The sequence below is a fragment of the Salmo trutta genome, chromosome 31 (assembly GCF_901001165.1).
Source record: "Salmo trutta chromosome 31, fSalTru1.1, whole genome shotgun sequence".
NCBI classification, from domain to species: Eukaryota; Metazoa; Chordata; class Actinopteri; order Salmoniformes; family Salmonidae; genus Salmo; species Salmo trutta.
In genome coordinates, this window is record NC_042987.1 from 14626261 (window position 1) to 14653076 (window position 26816).

The following is a 26816-nucleotide window of genomic DNA, read 5'->3' on the forward strand; positions in this document are numbered from 1 at the left end:
TATTTTTCAGATAGTGATTTTAATGTCAGAAAAATCACAATGTCATACATACACTTGTCATTTTCACTAAAAAGTTAAATGCAAGGGGTATTTTTTCAGAACCAAAACAGCCTTTAAGGTCTGTTACAAGTCAAAAAGCTGCAGAACAGAAACATTAGCAGTGTAAAATAGAAAATATAAAACAAATCCTTCACACCCGGTGACACTACTTCTGGCCTACAGCCACATTTTAATCTTCATAATAATTCAATGTGCCTACAAATTACAACTTGTGTATTTTTGTCTATTTCTTAGTTGGATCATGCCATCATACACAGATCTCAATTCTTTATTTCAGTGACCTGCCATTCGAAAGATAAATTGTTTGACTTGGGTATCCACCTGGTGCTATGCTTCCCTTGGGAAGCAAACTTGATACATCTCTTGATCAGAAAGTGAATGGTAACACTAACGTCAATAGAAGAGGAATAACTATGTTCACCTGTGTTCTTAAAAACATAATTTCACTCGCAGCGGGGACATTCTATAATGAGCTAACTAGAAGGAATGTCCAATTTTAGGAATATCCCATCTTGCTCTCAGTCTAAATTCTTGGAATAGTGGAGGGAATATTTTATAAGAGAATAAGGTTTAAGACAATAGGAGTCAAAAGTAAACAATCCGTGAACAATTAATTGCTGTAGGTTTGTCCTTCTGGTGGTTGTGGAAGCTTCATGTTCTCCTTGGACATCATTAGACGCCTTAACTCTTGAAGAACAACTTTAATGCTATAAGAATTTTGCCATTTAGATAGAGTCGGTATGCTTCGTGTATCCACCTGATAGAGAGAGCGGCAAATCGGTGAACATGCTTTGAAGAGCACTACATTTACCAGAACATATATACACTAATAATTCAACAACAGATTTAGGCCAATATCATTTGTACGAGCAAAAATTCAAATGTAATGTAACTTACCATCCCATTGGAATTATTTATCCCATTCATGCAAATTTTTGTTACAAATCTAACGATCGGTGGCGATTCAGGATATTTTGGACCACATTCCACTTTCAGACTGTATATCCTGTTCTCATAATTAGTCTGGAAAACAAAACAAAGAAACAAACATTGCTTGGTCAGGGTAAAGGTGATCAGTTATGTACATTACAATGCCTGTTTTGACTTAATGGTTATTTTTCAAGAATTTTCAAGAACACAATTCTGCCACAGTGTGGTCTTACACACATATATTACACTTCCACTTCCCTGGTGGAAACACGTTTAGAGGTGCTTATGTTACAGAGGTGATTCGGTAATCAAACCAGAGACAAAAGAGGAAGCAAGACATCCCACTCGCTATTTTGTTTGGTTCATATACAGTCAATAAAGTAAGCAGACCAGACCTAGCTGCTAATGCATTGGTGCCTATGGGAGTGCTACCCCCTTAAAAAGCAACTGCTCCTAAAAAACAAGTTCTCATTTAGAAAATCAATATCAGTCAGAAACATTTATTCTACTGTAAAAATGTACTACAACGTTTAAATAGGATACTTTTGGCCATGAAGTTAGTCTTGTCCAAAACAGAGTTTTGTGAGATTTGTGGTCATGACTTCATCACAAAATAAATAAATGTTGGGTTTGTTTCAATCCTGCCCACATGCCCACAGCTGGCAGCACACAAGTAATCATCAATTTCGAGTGCAGCTGCACACAACCCAATCGTAATGCCCGTGGTAAATTTGAATTGACTTTGGATATCCCTATGGGGCAAGTTAGGGATCTTTGGTAAATTACACAATGTATATGGGACAATGTTTAAATTCCAAAAGCTCCAAATTTCAATTATTTAAAAACCTCAAAGCAACTATAAAATTGTAGAAATATATATACACATATATTCAAAGTATTATGAGAAAACTAAAAGATGTTCTACATTAAAATATTGTCCCATTTACATTGTGTAATTTATTGACGGTCCTTAAATAGCCAAACTAGTCAAACCAACTGCCACGGTCAGACACCAGCCAGCTGAAGCTAATTGGCGAAATAATTTGGATAACTCTTCTACCTGCAAACATACACAAGAGACACCCACATCAAACCACACCACGAAACCAACTCATGTTTGAATTCAGTCTTGGCCCCTAGCATTTCTTAATTAACCAAATCTAAAATTAGGGCAAAACAGGAAGTACAGAGCCTCCTGAGTGGAGCAGCAGTCTAAAGCACTGCATCGGAGTGTTGCGGCGTCACTACAGCCTGGGGTTCGATCTCAGGCTGTGTCAATACCGGCCGTGATCAGCCTGCAGGCATCCATCGTCGTCCGGGTTAGGGGAGGGTTTGCCCTGGGGGGCTTTACTTGGCTCATCGCGCTCTAGCGACTCCTTGTGGCAGGCCAGGTGCCTGCAGGCTGACTTCGATCTTCAGTTGAAATGTTTCCTCCGACACATTGGTGCAGCTGGCTTCCGGGTTTAGTGAGCGGGAGAAGCGCGGTTTGGCGGGTCATGTTTCGGAGGACGCATGACTCGACCTTCGCTTCTCCCGAGCCCTTTGGGGAGTTGCAGCGATGAGACAAGTTCGTAATCACGAAATTGGGGAGAAAAGGGGGTAAAAAGAAATTAGGGAAAAAAAGGAAGTTCAGTCACCCATTAAAGGTCAACTGCACTTCCTGATTTGGCCTCGTTTTTCATCAATGCTCATTAACAAATACCATGACAGAAGGAAAATGAGAGTTGTCTTGGGGGTGTGGTTTAATGTAGGCGTTTCTTGGTTGTGTCTTTTCCATTCAATCACAACAAACAAGGACAGTAGCTAGCCAGTTCGAGTTTAAACATAATTTAAAGAAAGCTGCATCAAACATGTCGTCAGGTTTGCTTGATTATGAGATAACTAGCTTGCTAACATTAGTTAGCAGGGATCAAACCTGTCTTCAGGTGCAACGTTAGCTATGCAAATCTTCCTCTCACATTACATGTAAGGGAGAGGATATGTATTTAGGCTATGCTGCTATGATACTAGGCTATCAAATAATGACATAATGCTATTAGCTAACAAAATGTAGCTACATACTAACCATCAACACACCTGTCTGAGTTTTGACGGTTAACAGCCCAAGCAGAAGCTCGTCGGACTTAATCCATATCCTTGGCATTTGGCCAAGATTGTTGAACAACTTTATGGAAGTCCATTTTCCCTAGGGTAGGTATTTCCTGACCATGGGCAAGTACTAACCACTGCTGGGGAAGACGTTCCAGTGGGCGAGTTTGTTTTGCGTGACTCGGTGCCCCGGGTGGGCGGGGCTTGCTCATGGTCCTTCTAAGGAAAGGTCTCCGCCCACCCGGGGCACCGGACCATGCAAAGCATACTTGCCCGTTCTTTTCCCAAAGAACACTACGTGTTAATAGGAAAAAGAGGGCATGAATTGTTGACATAATGTTAATCCAAACCTAACATTAATTTACTCGTAAAATCAGGTTCAAAATCGGTTTTAGATGAAACTGACTTCATGCCCAAAATTATATTTACATTTTGTAGTCAATTTTGACACTACAATAAATGTTTCTGACTCATATCAATGCCACATAGACCGTTTTCAAAGGGATTAGTTGTTTTTTAGGGGCAGTCATTCTTTAAGCAGCAAGAAACATTTTTTTCAAAAGGTAAACAGTCTGAGTGGACATCTTCATTTATCCACCATCTGATCAAACATTAAGTGCCGTGTAACCTTGCCTGAGACTTTTGTTACTTTAGCTCAGCTGACTTACACAGTAATGTGGCGCGTAGACAACTCTTACTTACTCCTGCTGCAGTCACACTTACTCGTGCCGGTCCGATGATCATGCCCGTCCACCGCGTTAGCATTATATCTTCATCGTCTTCAAGGCCCCAGCTGACTGTCCCATCTCCAACACCTTTCTGACCCTCTTCAAGCTCTTCCAACAAGCGAAAATTACGTGGAACTTTAACTCCTGAAATAAAAACAATACAAGATTAAAAACTAGAAGACTGGTTATCCTGGGGCGGGTTTGTCCATGCTACCCCCATGCTAACAACTGTTCAGGTCGCAACACTGCACAACAATACCATATAAAACGGCTGACTCAAGTTATCTGCAACTACTTCTTGAACTTAGTATTTGCTAGTGGCTGAAAACAGGCAACCAACTACCACTGTCATCATCCCTTGTGCTGTAAGTCACTGGAATGAACACTTCCTTCTTCCTTCTAATGGGTAAATGCGATGTCAGTGTAGGTTACCATTTTAACTGTACACTTGATGGCAAAGTATCAAATTCTGACCTGCCTTTATCTTCCCAATCTGACCCCATGAAAAGTTATCATTAAGAGATCATCCTAACACTATCCGTAGCCTATTGAACACTGGATAATTAGTGATGGAACAGGACTAACCTCATCCTACATGATTCCAGAGAGGGAATAATGAGATACATGTCTATGTGCAATTTTGAGTGGGGTATGTCAGTGTGGGTGTTGTGTTCTGGATCATTCTGCATGCCAGAGTGGAACCAGAGATATGGCACTCTGTGCTTGGCTATAAAAGTAATGGAATGCAGCTGTCATGATTCCTCAAAATCCACCACTGCACTATCAGACCTGGCAGGGGGCAATTTCCTTTACGCAAACAGCAAACTGTGAAAGCAGTGTTTCCCCTATATTCAATCTTTGCTGCCACTCCCAAAAAAATCTGATTCAAATTCTGCCGATTTTAAAGCTGCAATATGTCACTTTTTGGGCGACCCGACCAAAATATGTCACTCTTTGAAAGCAAATCCGCAAGAAGCGCTAGATCTGTTCCTTGTGCACTATTTCTATGCTTCCCGTGCATAAGTTTCGCTTTTGTGTCTTTTACTTTCGTTTTTGTAACTAGCGTTAAACAGCAGAAAATACATTATTTCAGGTTACTGAAAATATATTTCACAGTGGTTTACATGGTACAATGATTCTCTACACTATACACTGCTTTTTTAATCAAACTTTTATTGAAATTAGACAAACTATTAGAATTTTAGCAACAAAGAAATGGCAGAGCGATTTCTGCATATTGCACCTTTAAACTTTTAACTTAAAGCCCCCACTCACTGGACAGTTTATTAGGTTCACTACCCTGATCAAGAAAATGGATCGCTCCTACAGACAGTGAGTCACGTGGCCGTGGCTTGCTATGTAAAGCAGTTAGGACAGGCATTGAGGCATTCAGTTACTGATCGATTGAACTTTAGAATGGGCAAAATGAGTAACCTACGCGACTTTGAGTGTGGTATGATCGTTCGGTACCAGGAGCACCTGATCCAGTATCTCAGAAACAAATGCCCCCCTGGGCTTCACGCACGACAATGTCTACGGTTTACCGAGAACGGTGCAAAAAACATCCTGTCAGCGGCAATCCTGTGGCGAAAACAGCTCATTGATGAGAGGTCGAAGGAAAATGGCAAAAATTGTGCAAGCGAACAGGCGGGCTACAAACAGACAAATAACGGTGCAGTACAACAGTGGTGTGCATAACGGCATCACGAAACGCACAACTCGTAAATCCTTGTCACGGATAGGCTATTGCAGCAGACAACCACACATGGTTGCACTCCTATCAGCTAAAAACAAGAAGAAGTGTCTCCAGTGGGCACACAATCACCAACACTGGACAACTGAGGAGTGGAAACACATGGCCTGACGAATCCCGGCTCCTGTTGCGTCATGCTGATGGCAGAGTCAGGATTTGGTGTAAGCAGCACGAGTCCACGGCCACATCCTGCCTGGTGTCAACGGTATAGGCTGCTGGCGGTGGTGTAATGGTGTGGGAAATGTTTTCCTGGCACACGTTAGGTCCCTTCATTCAAATTGGAAAGGGGGATACCTAGTCAGTTGCACAACTGAATGCATTCAACTGAAACGTGTCTTCCGCATTTAACCCAACCCCTGAATCAGAGAGGCGCGGGGGAGCTGCATTAATCGACATCCACGTCATCGGCGCCCGGGGAACAGTGGGTTAACTGCCTTGCTCAGGGGCAGAATGACAGATTTTTACATTGTCATCTCGGGTTGAGTAACGTTTCCATGCCCTGAAGAATTCAGGCTGTTCTGGAGGTAAAGGGGGGGTCCAATCTTTGTAATTGCACTATCAAATTACACCTGTAATTTGATCTCACCAGCCCATAAAAACGGAAATCTACTCCTATGAAAGAGCCTCGCACCTCATCAAAAATGTGAGTTTTTTTTAAATGAAATGCATGCAAAATGCTCATAAGATGTCTGAGTAAATATTCTAAGTATATTCACTTGAAATGTTAATGTGACATAAGAGACATTAGGCAAACCACATATTTTATAATGTATTGTCTAAAAAGCAAGATAATATGGGGTCTCCATGGGCAGTCCTAATCACTGCTTACACTGAACAAAAATATAAGGAAATCAGTCAATTGAAATAATTTAATTAGGCAATAATCTATGGATTTCACAAGACTGGCAAGTCAGTTAAGTACAAATTCTTATTCACAATGACGGCCTACCCTGGCTAAACCCGGACAATGCTGGGCCAATTGTGCGCCGCCCTGTGGGACTCCCAATCACGGCCGGATGTGATACAGCCTTGATGTAACAATGAGTACGGTTTGTCTATGACAAACAGAAAATGGTGTTTGTTTAAAATCTATTAATTATTTTAGATTACTGGCTATAAATGGATCTATGAATGTGCTACAGCGACGAAACCATCTCTTGCTGCGTTACGATGTGTTATTGTTTGTGACGTAGGGTTCAGACAGGAGTTGATGGACAGTCGGAAGAGGGAATAAAATGTTAAACACTATTACTGCACACAGAGAGTCCTTGCAACGTATTATGTGACTCGTTAAGCACATTTTTACTTCTGAACTTATATTTAGGCTTGTCATAACAAAAGGATACTTTTTAATTAATTTAAACATTTCCAAAAACACTCCACTTTGACATTATGGGATATTGTGTGTAGGCCAGTGACAAAACTAAATTAATACATTTTTAATTCAGGCTGTAACACAGTGTGAATACTTTCTGAAGGCACTGATTGTTACACAAGATAATGTGATTTGAACCAAACAGTTTTGGTATCCATTACTGGGAGTTTCAGGTTAGGTACAGTTTGGTGTAGCACAGAGAATATTCGACCAACCTTAACTTGGCGATACTATCTTTGTACTCTTTTCGGCCAAACATACTGTATGTTCTGTGTCCAGTTGCTGGTGGTGCTGGTGGTGCGTTTTAAAATAAATACTTTTTCTGGTCCATGAAGTAATCAAACAATGAATATGGTTATCAAACAATGAATATGGTTACATGCACACAATAATGTGATTATTGTGGACAGTTACAGTTGAAGTCAGAAGTTTACATACACTTAGGTTGGAGTCATTAATTAAAACTCGTTTTTCAACCACTCCACAAATTTCTTGTTAACAGTCGGTTAGGACATCTACTTTGTGCATGACACAAGTAATTTTTCCAACAATTGTTTACGGACTGATTATTTCACTTATAATTCACTGTATCACAATTCCAGTGGGTCAGAAGTTCACATACACTAAGTTGACTGTGCCTTTAAACAGCTTGGAAAATTCCAGAAAATGATGTCATGGCTATAGAAGCTTCTGATTGACTCAAATGATATCATTTGAGTCAGTCGGAGGTGTACCTGTGGATGCATTTCAAGGCCTACCTTCAAACTCCGTGCCTCTTTGCTTGACATCATGGGAAAATCAAAAGAAATCAGCCAAGACCTGAGAAAAAAATTGTAGACCCCCACAAGTCTGGTTCATCCTTGGGAGCAATTTCCAAATACCTGAAGGTACCACGTTCATCTGTACAAACAATAGTACGCAAGTATAAACACCATGGGACCACGCAGCCGTCATACCGCTCAGGAAGGAGACGCGTTCTGTCTCCTAGAGATGAACGTACTTTGGTGCAAAAAGTGCAAATCAATCCCAGAACAACAGCAAAGGACCTTGTGAAGATGCTGGAGGAAACAGGTACAAAAGTATCTATATCCACAGTTAAACGAGTCCTATATCCTAGATCATACTTTTTGGAGAAATGTCCTCTGGTCTGATGAAACAAAAATATAACTGTTTGGCCATAATGACCATCGTTATGTTTGCTGCAGGAGGGACTGATGCACTTCACAAAATAGATGGCATCGAGAGGCAGGAAAATTTGGTGGAAATATTGAAGCAACATCTCAAGACATCAGTCAGGAAGTTAAAGCTTGGTCGCAAATGGGTCTTCCAAATGGACAATGACCCCAAGCATACTTCCACATTTGTGGCTAAATGGCTTAAGGACAACAAAGTCAAGGTATTGGAGTGGCCATCACAAATCCCTGACCTCAATCCTATAGAAAATTTGTGGGCAGAACTGAAAAAGTGTGTGCGAGCAAGGAGGCCTACATTTACATTTAAGTCATTTAGCAGACGCTCTTATCCTACAAACCTGACTCAGTTATACCAGCTCTGTAAGGAGGAATGGGCCAAAATTCACCCAACTTATTGTGGGAAGCTTGGAAGGCTACCTGAAACATTTGACCCAAGTTAAACAATTTAAAGGCAATGCTACCAAATACTAATTGAGTATGTAAACTTCTGATCCACTGGGAATGTGATGAAAGAAATAAAAGCTGAAATAAATCACTCTACTATTATTCTGACATTTCACATTCTTAAAATAAAGTGGTGATCCTAACTGACCTAAGACAGGGAATTTTTTCTAGTATTAAATGTCAGGAATTGTGAAAAACTGAGTTTAAATGTAATTGGCTAAGGTGTATGTAAACTTCCGACTTCAACTGTAGATTAATATAATAGTTTGATTAAAATGTTTACTTGCTTTGCAAGAACAACAATTTTCCTAATAATCCTGTTTACATGGACATCTGAAATCAGGCTACCTGATGGCACTCTGATAAATGCAGAAAATGGCCAATCAAAATAAACTTTCAACCACAGTGACTGTTATTTTTGGGAAGCATATTTGATTGTGAGTTTGAACATAAAGCTAGGGCTAGGGCCATTCCCCCCCAGAAATGTCCGGGAACTTGCAGGTGCCTTGGTGGATGACTGGGGTAACATCTCACAGCAAGAACTGGCAAATCTGGTGCAGTCCATGAAGAGATGCACTGCAGTACTTAATGCAGCTGGTGGCCACACCAGATACTTTTGTTCAAGGACATATTATTCAATTTCTGTTTGTCACATGTCTGTGGAACTTATTCAGTTTATGTCTCAGTTGCCGCATCTTATGCTCATACAAATATTTACACGTTAAGTTTCCTGAAAATAAAGTTGACAGTGAGAGGATGTTTCATATATATATATATATATATATATATATATATATATATATATATATATATAAAACCACAATTAGCTTGACTAACCCGTACCCATTGACTCGATACCGATACCCCTTGCATATAACCTCATTATTTTATTGTGTTACTATTTTACCATTTGTTTATTTAGCATATTTTTCGTGCTTTAAAAAAAACTGCATTGTTGGTTAAGGGCTTGTACATTAAAAAAAGTCACGGTAATGTGTATGTTGTATTTGGTGTATGTGAATTTGTATCAATTTTGTATTAGACCCACCTGTCTCAATCAATGAGAGAAGATTTGAAATTGACAAGATGGAGTACACACTGTTGGATAACTTCCTGAAGAAAAATATATTTATTTTAATAACGGAACATTTTCTACATACAAACGCACCACATGCAACTGGACACGGCCATTTTAGAAGATGCATGTTTGGCAGCTCGAGAACGAAGATAATGTTGCCAAGTTACGGTTGGTCTTGAACTGTCGGTGCTACACCAAACCGTTAGTGGAATGCTCAATTCCGTTCTCTTATATTGAGGCGGAGTTGAGTTTTTGTAACCGGTCGTGCGATTCGATAGCAACAATATTGAGTCACCATCAGTCAATAACGTTACTTGTAAAAATGTCAATTCTGAAAACTACCTACAATATGATTATAGCCGCGGGAAGTAGGGGTGCTGCAGCAACCCCTGAAAAATCAGAATAATAAAAATAGCATATCTAAACAAAATTAATGCAGTGGGCCTTTAGTCCTGTATTAACGGACCAATATACCATGGCTAAACCTGTTTGTCCTGTACAACCGCGGTCTTTCTGAGGAGTGCTTTAATACATACTAAATTAAAACTTTCATTGAATACAACCATTGACTTTTTCCTCATTTGTGTTGCTCAACTCTGCGCGAATGTGCCAATTGATTCTCAACTTACATAGTCAAGGCCGCTATGTCTACAGTTGAGCAAAAAAGTCAATGGTTATATTCGATGTTATTAAAAGATATGAATTTCAGCACACCGCAGGACCACGGTTGTATAGGACAAACATAGGTACAGGTAAGCGTTTTCAGAATTTATATTTTTACAAGTATGGACTGAATTGAAAGTTCCTCAGCTAACCTGTAACTCCCAGTAATAATGGATACCAAAAATATTTCGTTCAATCACATCTGTATCATTCTGTAGCTAGTGGTGCACGCACGTGTGGAGTAACGTTAGCTAGCAAATTATGAAAACCAGTGGACTATTCTAAAAGAGAGCACATTCGGTTTGCTTTTACCTAGCAAGCGAATTGTAACATCTATGATCCAAGTTAGCAAGTGATAGTTAGCTACAGTAACGTCAGTTATATAGCTAACGTTACTAGACGCTAAGTTACTTGGTGGCAGGCTAGGTTTCTATCAAATCATTATGCTAGTTTGTGACCAACTTCATATAATGAAAATACACATCTTATCAGATACATCTGGTGGAGGTTAGCAAAACAGTTTGTTACTAACAAATTAGCTAACCTTCGCCAATAATAGCCGATAGCTAGCTTGCTGCAAGCATTTCAGACCCCCAGCATCTTTCAGATTGTGCTCAAGTAAATACATACTATGACTCACACGTACAAATAATATTTAGAATCTTTACATATTTCCCAGTGTAGCAGACAAACCTGAGGAGGCCGCCATCTTCTTCAGCCAAATCCAGAAGCACACAATGTGACATCACGATTATTTGACCGCAGTCTATGATATAGGGGTGTGTTGGGCCTCAGGCACTTATGCAGAAACCGCTCCCACCCGCTGGTTCTTTCCATGTATTCGACTATATACTACTAATTAGGGGTTTTAGTTGGGGGTTGGACAAGATTCAATTAAAGCTGGGAGGTGGACAAGATTCAATTAAAGCCAAAAGGCATACCAAGAATGTGGCTTGACAAGGTGGTCTTGCATTGGGACAATCTGGAGAGAGGGGCACATTACACCAACTGCATATCTACTAAATACGCCTGAGAATGCTATGAACATACAGTACCTCAAACTGGTACAGCCAGATCTCCTCCCCGTTCCTCTCTAGGTTTCTACCTTCTAGGGACTTTTTCCTGTCTACTATGCTTTTGCTATGCTTGCTCTTTTTGGTCTAGGCTGGGTAACACACAGTAGTCTTAAGTGCACACTGCCTGTAATCATGGCACACCTTGTCATAGTGTTGCATTGTAGCCCTGGCATCAGCATTCTTCCAAACCTGAAACATCCCAAATGACATACAAAAGTATTTCTTTATTGCTCACCAAAACCACCAAGCACTATCAGTAATCATGAAGCATACAATGCTAGTCCTGACTGAGTCATTAACATTAATGTGGTAAAACATTCTTCACAGATCAGTCTTCTGTAGAGAGAAAGCTGCTGGTTCAGGGAAATAAGTGCAAATTCAATGACTGTACAAGGTAAGGGGAGGCATGAGTTTCTTTACAGCAGGCGAACAGTCTTTCCAGTGACAGTCAGATAGTCTTCATCTGCCAGGGCTCGCAGAGCCTCTTCAAACATGTCCTTTGTTATTGCCTGAAAGTTAACAAATTGTAAGAAACACATTAGGAGACAGAAACACTATTCAGAAGATGGATATGCCTACCATCCAATTAAAATGTACAGGAAAAATACACATTTAAATCTTGTTTTAGGGTAATTGTGAGGACTGTTTTGATAATTCTCATCAACAGGAAAAGCAGAGCTGGAAGGTACTACTTACAGCTTCAGACTGTCCTCGGAGGTCATCAAACAGCTGCTGGTACTTCATGGCAGGGGTCTTTCCCTTGGACTGGATCATTTTCTTCAAGGCCTGGGTCACTTCCTCCTTACGCTTACGGGCCGTGGCACTCATTCCTGGGTTGATTAAAAACAAAAAGAGAAGATAATATTTGCACCATATTGCACATTATCAAAGATACTGACACATACAAATTCATAACATGGTTGGGTTCGCCCAGCCAACCAATCAAAAAACATACTTGAAACATTTAACATGGCAGACATCTGAAAGGAATTTGAAGAGCTGTCATAGTAAGTAATTACAAATAGACTAAATCCTCCATACCGGTTGTGAGGATGGAGATGTCGACAAAGCCAGTCCTGGGGTCTGTAGCGGACTGCTTGAGGGCTTCACGATGCAGTCTCTTGGCCTCCTCCACGTCGATGGTCTCCACCTTGTCAGAGAAGCGCACCTTGGCATGGGCCTCAGCCAGGCGGATCAGAGACTCCAGCTGCCTGGGGTAGGCAGACACCATCCCCCGCCCGCTGCCAATCTTCCTCATGTCCACGTAGGCCTGGAAGATACCCATACAATCAATCCAATTTATTTATAAAACCTTTACACTGTTGAATGCTACTGCAGGATATTTTTGTGCAATGTGTCGACCAGGACTTCATCTGGCTTAATATAGCCTAAACCTGGAACCAGCACAGAACTTGTTACATTCATGGCCTGAAACAAACCTAGCCAGCCACTTAATACTTTTTTTTTTACCAGCATTTGGTGCAGTCAGGCCCTGAAGTTACATCTACATCACAACCCCTTTCAACTTAGAGTATTTGTTATTACTATATGCCTATATCGTACCTCAATGAGTGCCTGGCTGGCTTCTTCGTTCAGTCTGGGGTTGATGTAAGTGCGAGCGTATGCAATGTAGTCCTTCAGCACAGCCATGTCCAGGAACTCTTCCTCGATCTGCTCCTCGCTCTGGTAGTAGAGCGCCACCAGGTGGTGAGCCAGGCGACGGTCGTACGCCTCGTCTTGAGGATCCAGCATCAGGAAGATCAGATCAAATCTGTAGGGGAAAAATAGCATTTAAATGTTCTTCTTTCATATATTATGTTTAATGCCTCACATACTCAAATTATTTTTAATTTATAGCAGGTCATATGCATGTTGTGAGTTAATTTTATATATTTTGTCAACAAGGTGCATTTAGTTACAGTGGAGAAGTCATTGTTTGGGGTTCAGTGACCTTAAGGATATTATTGACAATCAATATCATTTATCAATAAGAGTGTCCAGGGCGGTTGACCTATCAGGTAATATTTACCTTGAGAGCAGTGTGTGAGGGAGCTGGATGTTCTCAATGGTTGTCTTCTTGGGGTTCCACTGAGACTCCACAGGATTGGCTGCTGCCAGGACGGAGGTGCGTGCATTGAGCTGGCAAATGATTCCTGCCTGCACAAAAATAGATAGAGAGCTTTGTAAGAAACTACCCTGTAGTTCACCATTACTAACAGACTATTTACAAAACAGAAAACTAAATTATAATGCTTCTACAGTAGTGAAACTATTTAAATCATTCGATGTTACCAACACCACATTTAACATTACAATTCAAGATGGGCCTTTAAGTTTCTGTGAAGTGCATCGTTTCTGTGAATAGTCTTGAACCTAGTGCTGAAACTTAAACATCAGTACACTTTTTTATTTAACCTTTAACTAGGAAAGTTTATCCCCTGATCTTATTTTGTTCTTTTTTTTAAACCCACCTTGGCGATGGAGAGAGTCTGCTGCTCCATGACCTCATGCAGCACAGAGCGTGTGCTGTCGCTCATCTTGTCAAACTCATCAATACAACATATCCCGTTATCACTGAGCACCAGGGCCCCCGTCTGCAGCACTAGCTGCTTGGTCTCTGGGTCCTTCATCACGTAGGCTGTGAGGCCCACGGCGCTGGAGCCCTTCCCAGACGTGTATTGACCGCGGGGCACCAGGTTGAACACGTACTGCAGCAACTGGGACTTGGAGGTGCCGGGGTCCCCACAGAGCAGGATGTTTACCTCGGCACGGAAGTTACCGCGGCCTGTCTGGCTGAAGTCTTTACGGGTGCCCCCGAATAGCTGGAGAAGAATACCCTTGGGAAAAGAAGAGAAAGTTTATAGTACTGTGCATTTTGAATGGAAGTCAAATCTAAACTCAGTCAAAAATCAAACAACTGCTGCAGCAAAATGCCCTGGGAAAAGAAGGACAAACTTTATAGTACTGTTCATGGATGTTGAATGAAAGCAAAATCCACTGTAATCTGAAAGACAGCAGTTCCACATCCCTGGCAGCAGAGGACCCCGCATTCATTTGATGAGAGAGATGAGAAAACGGTCCCATGGCGAGTTTCCCAAAAGCGTTGTAGCACAAACATCAATTACACAGCAGGCAATATAGAAAATGTTATCTTTGTGCTACAACTGCTTTCACTGACCTTCTTGATGTCCTCGTGTTCATAGATGCTGGGGGCCAGGGCGGAGGAGAGACGATCGTATACATCTGGTTTGGAGGCCAGCTCCTTCAGTGTCTGGACGCGCTCTTCAGTGAAAAGCTTCTGGTCTGAATCCTCATCCAGCCCGTGAAGGCGCTTCTCATCAGTCTTGCGGAAGTGGATGACATCGATGTGGGTCTTGTACACAGACCTCACATTGCTCTGGCGAGGGTTCTCACGCATAGGAACCGCTCTGTAGATACCTGTGGGGGAGTTGAGGAGTTTCGTCACGACAATAGGACCATTTTCTGTTTACCATCAAACGTCAACATTCCAGTGATGCACTTGCATCTCAACATCAAAAAGCTCTGTAGCAGGATAGCTAACACTGATGTCGGGAGTCTCGGGACCTTAAATTTCTCAACAGTGAGTGATGACCATGAAAACACACAAGACTGATGGCTATTGCTATGCAGGGATGGAACCAAGATTATTCTCTAATCATTTAGTTCTGAACAGAACCATTATTTTTTGGGTTCCGTTACTGTTCCAACCAGCAAAATAAAGTTCTGAACCGGTTTGAACCAAACAAATGTAACGTTTATATTGTTCATTTCTGTTCCTTTTTAAACCTTTTTACATTCAACTCGACATTAAATTACTTCACCAATGTATATGGGAGCTTGCTATGGAGATCACTTTTATTCTCGGTTCCGTTTCTTAAAAAAATGTTCGGTCTTACCCGGTTTTCAGTTCCTTGAACAGGTTCCAACTTGTTTTTAATGTTCAACAAGTATATTATTTTTATGGCTTTATCTAGCTTTATTTGTGATATTTTCCCTTGCCTTGTTGGCTTGCTAGGTCATCAACCCTCTGACGACATCTGCGTTGTTGACGATAACCATCTGATTACGTGGTTTTTGTTTTTTTACTTGCACAAGCTGCATTTGAAGTTGCACGTGATTGTATCCACTGCTAGGTACACAGAGGTTTCTGACGACGAACTGCACACTCCAACTTTTCATGACGCAGCAGGGAAATTAGTCTATAGAACCATGTCTTCTTATTCAAACTCTAGTAAGGCACAGCAGCAGTATGCATGACTACGGCTAATTGTTTCTCCTTACCACATGACCTGACCAGAAAAACTAAGCCCATGGTTATAGGCTTTTAAAAAAAAGGGGCAAACAGCAGTTGAAACAAACAAAGTACTATTGATGCAAGGACTGACCACCAAAATATCACAATTAAGCATATTTTAAGTCTATACAGTGTTACTAACATGGGATACGGTAGTTGAACTAAGCGCATGAGGCACTTACAAGTTATATTCTACAAGAAATCACTGAATATCATTTCTTTATTAGTCCAAAAACAGATGTGGCAACTTCAGATTGCCCCTTTAACGAGAGCACACTTTTTGGAAAGCACTTCATAGCCTGTTACAGAATCCCCTTGCCGAGGGCGCTACATCATTGTGTGCTCATTTGTTTATTTGCTTTCTGGAGCCGTGCTGTCTGGCTCTCACTCATCCACACCCTTTCTCCCCCTCACTCATCCACACCCTTTCTCCCCCTCGCATGAGAGATTGAACATCTCCAGCTCCTGGCTTCAGCCAACTAGACAATAGCCATGTATCTCACCCCTGTGCATGCTCTAGCCATGCAGTCTCTCCGAGCCCTGATTGGCTAACCAGCGTGACCCACACTCCCCAAGGGTGTAAATATGATCCGTACCCGAACGGTCTTTGCCCCAGTTTCCCAGTCTGTGAGCATGGGTGGACCGGTGTATATGGGGATGCGTGAAAACATAAGTTTGTATCACTATTGTTATGCCTGTTGGATGTGTTTACCACATATGTGCTCCAAGCAGAGATGAACTCTTGACATTTATGTTGCCCATTTCTATAGCTTCACAGTGTTCATTGAATGTTATTAGGTAACATGTTTATTGTTAGCATGAGTGCTAGTTGTGACTCGGGTTACTACAGTCGAATACACTTAGGTTGGAGTCATTAAAACCTGTTTTTCAACCACTCCACAAATTTCTTGATAACAAACTATAGTTTTGGCAAGTCGGTTAGGACATCTACTTTGTGCATGACACAATACATTTTTCCAACAATTGTTTACAGAAAGATTATTTCACTTATAATTCACTGTATCACAATTCCAGTGGGTCAGACGTTTACATACTAAATTGACTGTGCTTTTAAACAGCTTGGAAAATTCCCGAAAATGATGTCATGGATTTAGAAGCTTCTGATAGGCTAATTGACATCATTTGAGTCAATTGGAGGTGTACCTGTGGATGTATTTCAAGGCCTACCTTCCAACTCAGTGCCTCTGCTTGTCATCATGGGAAAATCAGCCAAGACCTCAAAAAAAACTGGAGACCTCCACAAGTCTGGTTCACCCTTGGGAGCAATTTCCAAATGCCTGAAGGATACCACGTTCATCTATACAAACAATAGTAGGCGAGTACAAACACCATGGAACCACACAGCCATCATATTGCTCAGGAAGGAGACGCATTCTGTCTCCTAGAGATGAACGTACTTTGGTGCGAAAAGTGCAAATCAATCCCAGAACAGCAGCAAAGGACCCTGTGAAGATGCTGGAGGAAACAGGTACCAAAGTATCTATATCCACCGTAAAACAAGTCCTATATCGACATAACCTGAAAGGCCGCTCAGCAAGGATGAAGCCACTGCTCCAAAACCGCCATAAAAAAGCCAGACTACGGTTTGCAACTGCACATGGGGACAAAGATCGTACTTTTGGAGAAATGTCCTCTGGTCTGATGAAACAAAAATAGAACTGTTTAGCCATAATGACTATCGTTATGTTTGGAGGAAAAAGGGGGAGCTTTGCAAGCCGAAGAACACCATCCCAATCGTGAAGCACAGGGGTGGCAGTATCATGTTGTGTGGGTGCTTTGCTGCAGGAGGGACTGGTGCACTTCACAAAATAGATGGCATCATGAGGCAGGGAAATTATGTGGATATATTGAAGCAACATCTCAAGACATCAGCCAGGAAGTTAAAGCTTGGTTGCAAATGGGTCTTGCAAATGGAAAATGACCCCAAGCATACTCCCAAAGTTGTGGCAAAATGGCTTAAGAACAAGAAAGTCAAGGTGTTGGAGTGGCCATCACAAAGCCCTGACTTCAATCCCATTAAAAATTTGTGGGCAGAACTGAAAAAGCATGTGCGAGCAAGGAGGCCTACAAACCTGACTCAGTTACACCAGCTCTGTCAGCAGGAATGGGCCAAAATTCACCCAACTTATTGTGGGAAGCTTGTGGAAGGCTACCTGAAACGTTTGACCCAAGTTAAACAATTTAAAAGCAATGCTACCAAATACTAATAGAGTGTGTAAACTTATGACCCATTGGAAATGTGATGAAAGATACTATATGCTTCATTTCACATCCTTAAAATAAAGTGGTGATCTAACTGACCTTAAACAGGTAATTTTTACTAGGATTAAATGTCAGGAATTGTGTAAAACTGAGTTAAAATATATTTGGCTAAGGTGCATGTAAACTTCCGACTTCAACTCTATGTAATATATGGTTATTAGATAGTCCTTTGCTCCAGTTGCATTAATCATCATTCCTTCATACATAGCTTCTCTCATTATATTGCACTCTGCACATATCTACGCAGTGTATTTATATCCTGTATAGCATATTCATTTTCTCTCTGTACCTTTACAGGACCATCCCCATGTTCATCTTCCTCAGGGTGTTTAAATAAAGTTAATGTGTGTTAACTCTTGGGCTGCTTTATTCCCCTCTAACCGGGGGCGGCGTCAGTGGGTCACAAACCAGTAAAATACGTAGAGCCGGGTTGCCCTCTTCCACATACCATATCCAACAGCAAAGCTATACATTATTGCTTCACAACCAGTTCTTCTACGGGGCAACCAGCTCACCAGTGATGTTGATGCGGTCTCCTGGCTGTACTTTGTCGACCAGGTCGTTGTGAGCGTACACTATGGTGGTGTGAGGGGTCTGCCCAGCAGGCATGTCATCAGGAGACTCCTGCACTTTGATCTGAAAAGGGGAGATGGAAAAAAAAAAAAAAAGGAATCAGAGTGAGAAAACCAGAGTTCTGCTTCTTCAGAGCTGTGTCTGGGAATACACTATTATTGGATTTGTGTTCTAACCCAAGAAGACAAGCTTTTATGGACTAACGGGTATCTGAACTAAACCACTACCCTCAGTTTTCTGTTCAGCAGCATCCAAACAAATGGTATCTTCCATTTAAAGTAAGCAGACTGACTGTCTTAAAGTATAACAGCCCCCTGCATGACCTACTTAAAAAAACGCTTTCACTCCATATCTCACCATCTGTTTGTCAGAGAAGGCTGAGCGGTTGTGGATGAGGGCCAGACTGTGGGTGGTGTTGCAGTTGCGGCACACGGCGGGCTCTGCGATGCGGCCGCGGTCCACCTCCACGCGGGTAGAAAAGGCACAAACCTGGCACTGGAAGAAGGCCTCCTGCATCTCTGGGATCAGCTGGGAGGTCCTGATCACCATGCCGCTGATGGTGATCATTTGGTCAATGTCTGGAAGGAGAGGGACAGAGGAAGATTGTATTAAGTACTGAGCACTATAGCACCAGATATGGCTTCAAATTGTACTTGTTTCAAACATTTCAGATATGCTTGACTGAGCTTGCCCGGGGCAATTGGAATCAATGTAAGCCCCAAAAGTACAAATCATCTGGCACGAGGCCGCAGGCTCATTCAAACGCTCAATTTTGAAAGAAAATCAATGTTTAATTGAGTATAATTCACTCTTCATATGGTTTATAGTGCAATAGATGTTCATCCATTGTTCAGGGAGGCTAGACATCCATCAGATGATATGGTCTATTACTAGGAAAACAGAAAGGAAAACGCCACACAATGCTGCTCATGCTCCCAGGTGATATTTATTTTTAACAACGTTTCGACCCGTAGGTCTTCATCAGACTGATGTACCTGGATGTGCGTATGTTCTTCAGCTTTTGTACTATTACTAGGACAGTCACGTTTACCGTATTGCCGCCACACCGGAAGTCACGAGTCATGACTGCAGTCAAATGTCATGACCGATGAGTCACGGTTACTAGACTTCTCCAAAACGGCGCGCTGATTCCGCTGATGGTCATTAGTAGCCTAGCAAACTTACTAACGGCCAGTCGCTAATACCCTGGTATTAAGCGCTCTATTGTCCCTCTAATCACTGACATAGGTGCAAATGCAATCGAAAATCTAATCAAACAGTTCATGAGAGCGCTGGCATTCAGAGTTTGGGCGGAATAGGATCACTTGTTGCAGTGAAAGCCAGCTCCTCGTAGCTACAAGACCATGGTGCTTACCTATGGCTATGCTCAAACCCTACACCCCAACCCGAGCACTCCGTTCTGCCACCGCAGGCCTCTTGGCCCTCCCACCCCTACGGGAGGGCCGCTCGTCTCTGTCCTGGCACCCCAATGGTGGAACTAGCTTCCCCCTGAAGCTAGGACAGCAGAGTCTCTGCCCATCTTCCAAAAACATCTAAAAGCCTACTTCTTCAAACAGTATTTTAAATAATCCTACTCTCTTCGACCCTCCCCTCCCATTTAAAAAAAAAACACTTAACCAGCACTTGCACTTGACCCCCTCTTCTAGCTCTTACTCTACTGACAGCTACTTTAAAGGAAAAATGTACTTTCTATGCCTGTGATATGTGATTGTACCACCTAGCTATCTTAAGATGAATGCACTAACTAAGTCGCTCTGGATAAGAGTGTCTGCTCAATGACTAAAATGTAAATAGCTGGTTGATGCATGGAATGAAGTAAGTTCTACTATTAGCCCATGTTGCGCAACATTTCTATAGGCTATGCAATTGCGTGAGAAAACTGAGTTGATGGCCTCTATTAAAAAGAGGGATACCATAAGTTTTCTATAGGCTAGGTCTAATATATTTATTTCTTAAAATTCCTAATATTAAGCACACTGCTTCGCTTTACAACCGGAGTAGCCTACCTGGCTGGCATGAAAAAAGAACCGTGTGAAAATGTCCTCCATTCGCTATTTAAATGCATAAGGATGACCTTTTTTCCCCGGCCCTGTTCTGACAGGTGCGTGATAATGGCCCTAAATCAAAACTAATTGCACACATACAGTACAAGTCAAAAGTTTGGACACACCTCATTTCAGGGTTTTTCTTTGTTTTTACATTGTAGAATAATAGTGAAGACATCTAAACTATGAAATAACACATGGAATCACGTAGTAACCAAAAAAGTTTGAGATTTGAGATTCTTCAAAGTAGGCACCCTTTGCCTTGATGACAGCTTTGCACACTCCCGGCATTCTCTCAACCAGCTTCATGAGGTAGTCACCTGGAATGCATTTCAATTAACAGGTGTGCCTTGTTAAAAGTTAATTTGTGGAATTAATGTCCTTAATGCATTTGAGCCAATCAGTTGTGTTGTGACATGGTAGGGGTGGTACACAGAAGATAGCCCAATTTGGTAAAAGACCAAGTCCATATTATGGCAAGAACAGCTCAAATATGCAAAGAAACGACAGTCCATTACTTCAAGACATGAAGGTCAGTCACTCCGGACAATTTCAAGAACTTGAACGTTTCTTCAAGTGCAGTCGCAAAAACCATCAAGCGCTATGATGAAACTGGCTCTCATGAGGACCGCCACAGGAAAGGAAGACCTAGAGTTACCTCTGCTGCAGAGGATAAGTTCATTCGAGTTACCAGCCTCAGAAATTGCAGCTTAAATAAATGTAAAAGACACATCAACTGTTCAGAGGAGACTGCGTGAATCAGGCCTTCAACTTAAGGACACCAATAAGAAGAGACTTGCTTGGGGCAAGAAACAAGCAAAGGACATTAGACCGGTGCAAATCTGCCCTTTGGTCTGATGAGTACAAATTTGAGGTTTTTGGTTGCAAGCGTTGTGTCTTTGTGAGACGCAGAGTGGATGATCTCTGCATGTGTGGTTCCCACCGTGAAGCATGGAGGTGGTGTGATGGTGCTTTGCTGGTGACACTGTCTGATTTATTTAGAATTCAAGGCACACTTAACCAGCATGGCTACCACAGCGATACGCCATCCATCTGGTTTGCGCTTAGTGGGACTATCATTTGTTTTTCAACAGGACAATGACCCAAAACACACCTCCAGGCTGTGTAAGGGCTATTTGACCAAGGAGAGTGATGGAGTGCTGCATCAGATGAACTAGTCTCCACAATCACCCAGACCCCATCCAATTGAGATGGTTTGGGATGAGTTGGACCGCAGAGTGAAGGAAAAGCAGCCAACAAGTGCTCAGCATGTGTGGGACCTCCAAGACTTTTGGAAAAGCATTCCTCATGAAGCTGGTTGAGAGAATGCCAAGAGTGCAAAGCTGTCATCAAGGCAAAGGGTGGCTACTTTGAAGAATTTCAAATATATTTTCATTTGTTTAACACTTTTTAGGTTACTACATGATTCCATGTGTTATTTCATAGTTTTGATGTCTTCATTATTATTCTACAATGTAGGAAACAGTACAAATAAAACAAAAACCCTGGAATGAGTATGTGTCCAAACTTTTGATTGGTACTGTATATTATTTAGTATATGCAGACAAGATTACATTGAGAATAGCCTGATGGGTGAGATTATCACCAGTTGTGAATGACGTTCAGCATGTGCAGTCTAGGCAAGAAACAGCATATGCATTTTTTTTTTAACTTTTTCAAACCAGAGTCGCATGCATCATGCTGACTACCTAGCCCAAAGGCCTATATGTTTTGATATGGTTTGTATCAACTAAAGTGGCCACATAACTAAGCATACCCTATAGGCCTAGAACCCCTGGAACAAGGCTGGAGAGCCCATAGCCTAAAGAGCCTAGTGAAACGTGTTCTTATAAGCCCAGTCATTGCGCAATCACGTGAAAACAGTTGACTGGCCACTATTAAAAAGAGGTTCAAGCTTTCTTTATTGCTTTATTTATTTATTGCTAAATTCTTAAAATTAAACACATTAATTCACTTTACAACCGATGTAGCCAACCTGGCATATTAAAAACGGAACCGCGGGAAGCACTTCCGCCATTCGCTATTCCAGTGCAGACTAAGGATAGCATGTTTTTTTGTGGGCCACTCTAAATCAAATAATCCCACACATGTTAGTAGGCTATATGCAAAGACCAGATTCAATTCAGAATAGTCTGATGGATGAGAATACTGCTGAGTGCTTGTCAAATTGTGAATAAGAGAAAGATGGTATGCAGCATGTGCAAGAAACATGCTACTTTTGTCAAATTACCATTAAGTGTCGCATCATGCAGCCTTAGAAATCAAAACATATACCTTAAGGTTTGTATCACAACTAAAGTTGCATAAATAACTACATTTAAGCATATAGGACATGTTTTAAATGATCACTTTGTTAACCAATCAACAGAACAGCAGCATGCATGTGCGCACTCCCGCCAGAAATATATCCTTTCTATTTTATTCAGCTATGTTCAATTGTATTCTTCTTACTTTAACATAATATAAAATGTCACAGGAATTATAAGCAAATCTTGTCTGCTAAATGAACTAGTGTATCGAACAGCCACATGGCATAGCCAGATCTGGGCCTAACATGACTCAGAATATGCTATTCGGTTCTTTTCTCCATATGTTTCTTCAGAAATGACTAAAATAAATAATGGATTTATTGTGTTGGTGTAGGCTATATTAAATAGATTTATTAGCCTATTTTAAAAAGTGTGTTCCAGAGGTCCACATCAGTGTCTTGTAGGCTATGTGTGGAAGTCCGGAGATGTTAAGCGCATTTATGTTAATTAACGGTGAATAACAGTGAGACCGGCAGTTATTTGCATGACAGTTACCGGCTGACAAAATGTAATTACCGCCACAGTCCTATTACCTTCAGGGTTCAGGCTCCTCATGTTCCTAGTCTTCAGGGCGTTGTACGGCCGCACCTGGATCTGGTGCTCCAAGATGGAGTCTGGGAAACGCTCAAAGAACAGCTCATTGACAGCCATGTCAAATGTGGGGATGACTTCCTGTGAAAGAGATATAGGAAAAACAACAAAACATTATGAATCACCATTCTTATTGGTATGCCATACAATATGTTTAATTATGTATCTCTATGCCCATGGTAATATATGGTAGAAAAATATTTAGCAGACAAATATTACACCAACCCACCTTTGCTAGCTGTCACAATTTGATTTAACGCTGTCATATGGGAAACATTTAAGTTAGCATTCATAGCCCATTATCTCCCATTAATATTAAAGAGGTCCTAAAGCTAGAAATCAAATATCTAAATGACCCTTGGTATGTCCATCTTAAAACAATTGCATATGTTGCTTAGTAGAACTTAACCTGTTTGGCCTAGGGGGCAGTATTGAGAATTTTGGAAAAAATATGTGCCCATTTTTAACTGCCTCCTACACCAACTCAGAAGCTAGAATATGCATATTATTGTTCAGGTTTGGATAGATAAAACTGTTTGAATGGTGTCTGTGAGTATAACAGAACTCCTATGGCAGGCAAAAACCTGACAAGGTTTCAAGCAGGAAGTACCCTGTCTGACAAGGAGTCGTGCGTCTTGCATCTGTTTATTGAAAAGTAAGGATCTTAGCTGTAACGTGACAATTCCCAGGGCTCCGATAGGCTCTCAGAACCCGGGAAATACCTGAAGGTTTACGAGGCAGCCTCAGGCTGAAACACATTATCGCCTTTGGCAAGTGGCGGCACAGAGGACCTTTGAATGAGGCGCGTGCACGATTCGCTCCTGAGGAGAAATTTTATTCGGCTGTTTAGGCTCAATGCATATTCCCGGTCTGAATATTATCACTTTTCTACGAGATAAATGGCATAAAAATTGGTTTTAAACAGCTGTTGACATGCTTCGAAGTACGGTAATGGAATATTTAGACATTTTTTGTCACGCCAATGCGCCATGCTCGAGACCGTGATGAAGCATTCTGATAGTGTCTAGAACTCACGAACAAAACGTCGCTGTTTGGATATAACGATGGATTATTTGGGACCAAACCAACATTTGTTATTGAAGTAGAAGTCCTGGCAGTGTATTCTGACGAAGAACAAGCAAGGTAAGAACATTTTTCTTATAGGAAATGTGATTTTGGTGGAGGCTGACCTGGGTGGGTGTCTAAATAACTAGCCCTGTGATGCCGGGCTATGTACTTAGATTATTGCAAAATGTGCTTCATCCGAAAAGCTATTTTAAAATCGGACATATCGAGTGCATAGAGGAGTAATGTATCTATAATTCTTAAAATAATTGTTATGCTTTTAGTGAACGTTTATCGTGAGTAATTTAGCAAACTGTTAGTAAATTCCCCGGAAGTTTGCGGGGGTTATGCTTTTTCTGAACGTCACATGCTAATGTAAAAAGCTGTTTTTTGATATAAATATGAACTTGATTGAACAGACATGCATGTATTGTATAACACAATGTCCTAGGTGTGTCATCTGATGAAGATCATAAAAGGTTAGTGCTGCATTTAGCTGTGGTTTGGGTTTATGTGACATGACATGCTAGCTTGAAAAATGGGTGTCTGATTATTTCTGGCTGGGCACTCTGCTGACATAATCTAATGTTTTGCTTTCGTTGTAAAGCCTTTTTGAAATCGGACAGTGTGGTTAGATTAACGAGATTCTTGTCTTTAAATAGCTGTAAAATAGTCATATGTTTGAGAAATTGAAGTAATAGTATTTCTAACGATTCAAAAATCGCGCCACTGGATATCCAGTGGCTGTTACGTAGGTGGGACGAGTTCGTCCCACATGCGCCAGAGAGGTTTAAACCCCCCCCCCCCCCCCCCCCCCCCCCCCACTTAAGACTCGAGAGGGTTCATATGTGAGACCGTCTGGTGCGTGTGTGTTTACCTGGGGGTAGGAGATGAGCTGCCTGTACAGGTCTGCATCAAAGGACTGCACATGGCCGCAGTTGACGTTCAGCACAGGCTCACCAACCACACTGATCTAGAGGGACAACACAAATAGAAAATTATCACTGCAAAAAAATAAGTGCAATACTAGTCTCAAGACAAGATGTAAATGGTTGATCACTGTTATTGGTGTCACATGGTGCTAGGGGGAGGGGGACCCTACCTCCTCCAGCTTCTGCATGTAGAGGGGCTCGTTCAGGTCCAAACCAGCATTCTCATCCTCGTTGGAAGTCGGGTCAATGAACCTCTGCAGGAATCTCTGTGGGGAAAATGAACAATAATAGCATTCAGATAAAATGATCTAACAGATTGAACTCACATTTTTTCTTATCAATTACATTTGTATTATTTAATTTTGTACACCAATGAAAGCAAAGCCCTAAGGTTAATTTCCATACCTGGAACTTCTCCTTGCACGTTCCCACGTTGACATCAGTGCCCCAGATAACAAGCTTCTGACCCACAGCCTGCTCACTGGCTACTGCACCATCTGCACTTGGCTGGTGGAGGACAAAATGGCATTAGCTGTTATAGATTTCCTAACAATGTAATTCTATATCTATATAGCATTAGCGGTTATACATTTCCTGATTATCATTCTCTATCTTTCTCCATATAGGAGTTTCTCTACTCACCGGCTCAGAGTGAAGGTCCACCTGGGGGGCCTTCCTGATGGAGCCCAGGTCAGGGCGCTGTCTGGCTGGGGTGCCACGAACACCACTACGGGGGGTGCCCTCCACCCTGGAGCTAGGAGTCCCGTACATCAGAGGGGAGCTCATGTCCACCTCACTGGGGAGAACTGAGGAGAAGACATTGACATCACATGATCAAAATCTCAGTTCTTTTAGGTACAGTTCCAGTAAATTTTTTGCAGTTGTGCTGCACAAATGATCTGGGCCCATCTCCACAAAGCATCTCAGAGTAGGAGTGCTGATCTTGGATCTGTCCATATAAATCATATCGAACTTTATTTGTCACATGCTTACCTTACCGTGAAATGCATACTTACTTGCGGCCTATTAAGCATTCTAGTACAGTTAAATAGTTCACACACACACGTACGCAGCGGTCTAAGGCACTGCATCTCAATGCAAGAGGTGTCACTACAGTCCCTGGTTTGAATCCAGGCTGTATCACATATCAACAACTTTCAAAGTTTCTTCAAGTGCAGTCACAAAAAACATCAAACTTGCTCTTATGAGGACCGCCACAGGAAAAGAAGACCCAGAGTTACCTCTCCTGCAGAGGATAAGTTCATTAAGAGTT

General features: G+C 41.6%; 2 protein-coding genes and 1 long non-coding RNA gene across 7 annotated transcripts in view; 1 reads left to right on the top strand and 2 right to left on the bottom strand.

The window, feature by feature from the left end:
* Positions 1-11114, bottom strand: LOC115169605 (ubiquitin-conjugating enzyme E2 variant 2). 3 transcript variants are annotated; one of them, XM_029725381.1, is made up of 4 exons: positions 11006-11114; positions 3802-3950; positions 958-1083; positions 1-817 (listed from the first exon to the last, which is right to left on the bottom strand). In XM_029725381.1, the coding sequence occupies exons 1-4, from the start codon at positions 11019-11021 to the stop codon at positions 671-673; spliced, it is 438 nt and encodes a 145-aa protein (XP_029581241.1). In that variant the 5' UTR covers positions 11022-11114; the 3' UTR covers positions 1-670. The 3 variants fall into 3 exon arrangements, with proteins under 3 accessions (XP_029581241.1, XP_029581240.1, XP_029581243.1); XM_029725380.1 differs by having other exon boundaries at positions 3781-3950; XM_029725383.1 differs by lacking the exon at positions 11006-11114 and adding an exon at positions 4392-4413 and having other exon boundaries at positions 3781-3950.
* On the top strand, positions 10092-12240 carry LOC115169606 (uncharacterized). Its single transcript, XR_003870893.1, has 2 exons — positions 10092-10401; positions 12056-12240. It is a non-coding gene; the product is annotated as an uncharacterized LOC115169606 (long non-coding RNA).
* LOC115169604 (DNA replication licensing factor mcm4) overlaps positions 11593-26816 on the bottom strand; it is a 17072-nt gene continuing 1848 nt past the window's right edge. For all 3 annotated transcript variants that reach the window (XM_029725377.1, XM_029725378.1, XM_029725379.1), the window contains exons 4-17: positions 26186-26349; positions 25949-26050; positions 25714-25809; positions 25489-25584; positions 23489-23627; positions 18917-19137; positions 18502-18622; positions 14567-14826; positions 13860-14225; positions 13418-13545; positions 12952-13159; positions 12430-12658; positions 12085-12218; positions 11593-11897 (exon numbers count right to left, since the gene is read on the bottom strand). In XM_029725377.1, the coding sequence (XP_029581237.1) occupies positions 11805-11897; positions 12085-12218; positions 12430-12658; positions 12952-13159; positions 13418-13545; positions 13860-14225; positions 14567-14826; positions 18502-18622; positions 18917-19137; positions 23489-23627; positions 25489-25584; positions 25714-25809; positions 25949-26050; positions 26186-26349 (2357 nt within the window). In that variant the 3' untranslated portion in view covers positions 11593-11804. The remainder of the gene's footprint in view (positions 11898-12084; positions 12219-12429; positions 12659-12951; positions 13160-13417; positions 13546-13859; positions 14226-14566; positions 14827-18501; positions 18623-18916; positions 19138-23488; positions 23628-25488; positions 25585-25713; positions 25810-25948; positions 26051-26185; positions 26350-26816) is intronic.

Bases quoted from the DNA above. Each gene is read 5' to 3' on its own strand.
- LOC115169605 (XM_029725380.1), bottom strand. The intron at 1,084-3,780 runs GTAAGTAAGAGT...TTTGTTTTCCAG, and splicing joins TAAGTGTGACTGCAGCAGGA to ACTAATTATGAGAACAGGAT. The intron at 818-957 runs GTAAGTTACATT...TCTCTCTATCAG, and splicing joins TAAATAATTCCAATGGGATG to GTGGATACACGAAGCATACC.